At 61.7% G+C, this 967-nt stretch overlaps 1 protein-coding gene across 1 annotated transcript in view; it reads left to right on the plus strand.

Moving 5' to 3' along the window:
- The window catches only part of ETH_00037980 (uncharacterized protein), a gene marked incomplete at both ends in the record, with an annotated part of 4,674 nt that extends 4,033 nt beyond the window's left edge, over positions 1-641 (plus strand). Inside the window, one exon of the mRNA XM_013375419.1 lies at positions 292-641. Within this exon, the coding sequence (XP_013230873.1) occupies positions 292-641 (350 nt within the window). The remainder of the gene's footprint in view (positions 1-291) is intronic.
- Positions 642-967: the final 326 nt, after the last annotated feature.

Genomic DNA, 967 nt, shown 5'->3' on the forward strand with positions numbered 1-967 from the left:
CGCGTTGGCAGCTAGCTAGCCGGCGAGCCAGCTGGCTAGCTAGCTAGCTAGCTAGCTAGCTGGAGTAGAGCTATCTAGCTAGCTAGCTAGAGTAGAGCTAGCTAGCTGGCAAGCTAGAGCTACCGTAGCTAGCTAGCTGCTTGTCAGCAGCAGCTGCTGCAGCGTTTAGTGCATAGAGCTGCAGCGCCCAGCAGCAAAAGCGAGCAGCAAAAGCCACTCCGGAAGCTGCGTCAAACTCCTTCGTGCCCGCCGCCGCTGCTGCTGCTGCTGCTGCTGCTGCTGCTGCTGCAGAGACGGAGGAGCTGTGGCGGTGGGGAGCGCGCTTCGTGAACATGCTTTGCTGCAGCAGCGCGAAGGCAGGGCGTGTGGGGCCCGTGCTGCTGCTGCAGTTCCTGCAGGTGGGCGGTGCTGCTGCTGCTGCTGCTTTCGGGCAGCAGTTCGTGAAGCTGATGGAGGTGGTTCGGGTGTACGTACACCCCAAGTTCGAAACCCTCAAACTCAAACACCCCCAAACCCTCGGCCCCACAGTGCTGCAGCTGCAGCTGCTGCTGCAGCACTTCTTCGCCCACGGCCACAAGCTTCCAGAGCCCGAGGGCAAGCTCATGAAGTCCAAGGAAAGCGAACTCAACCAGGACATCTGACCCGCAGCTAGCTAGCTAGCTGGCTAGCTAGCTAGCTGGCTAGCTAGCTAGCTGGCTGGCTGGCTGGCTGGCTAGCTGGCTGGCTGCGTGGCTAGCTGGCTGGCTGGCTGGCTGGCTGGTTGGCTAGCTAGCTGGCTAGCTGGGTGGCTAGCTAGCTGACTAGCTAGCTGGCTGGCTAGCTAGCTGGCTAGCTGACTGGCTGGCTAGCTGGCCAGCTAGCGAGGCAACGGCGCTCATGGCGTCTTTCGCCCGACTGCTGCCTAGCTGCTAGCTAGCCGCTGCTAGCTAGCTCCTAGCTAGCCGTTGCTGGCTAGCTGCTCGCTCGC

The sequence above is a fragment of the Eimeria tenella genome, genomic scaffold, assembly GCF_000499545.2.
Source record: "Eimeria tenella Houghton genomic scaffold, Eth_scaff2779, whole genome shotgun sequence".
Lineage (NCBI taxonomy): Eukaryota > Apicomplexa > Conoidasida > Eucoccidiorida > Eimeriidae > Eimeria > Eimeria tenella.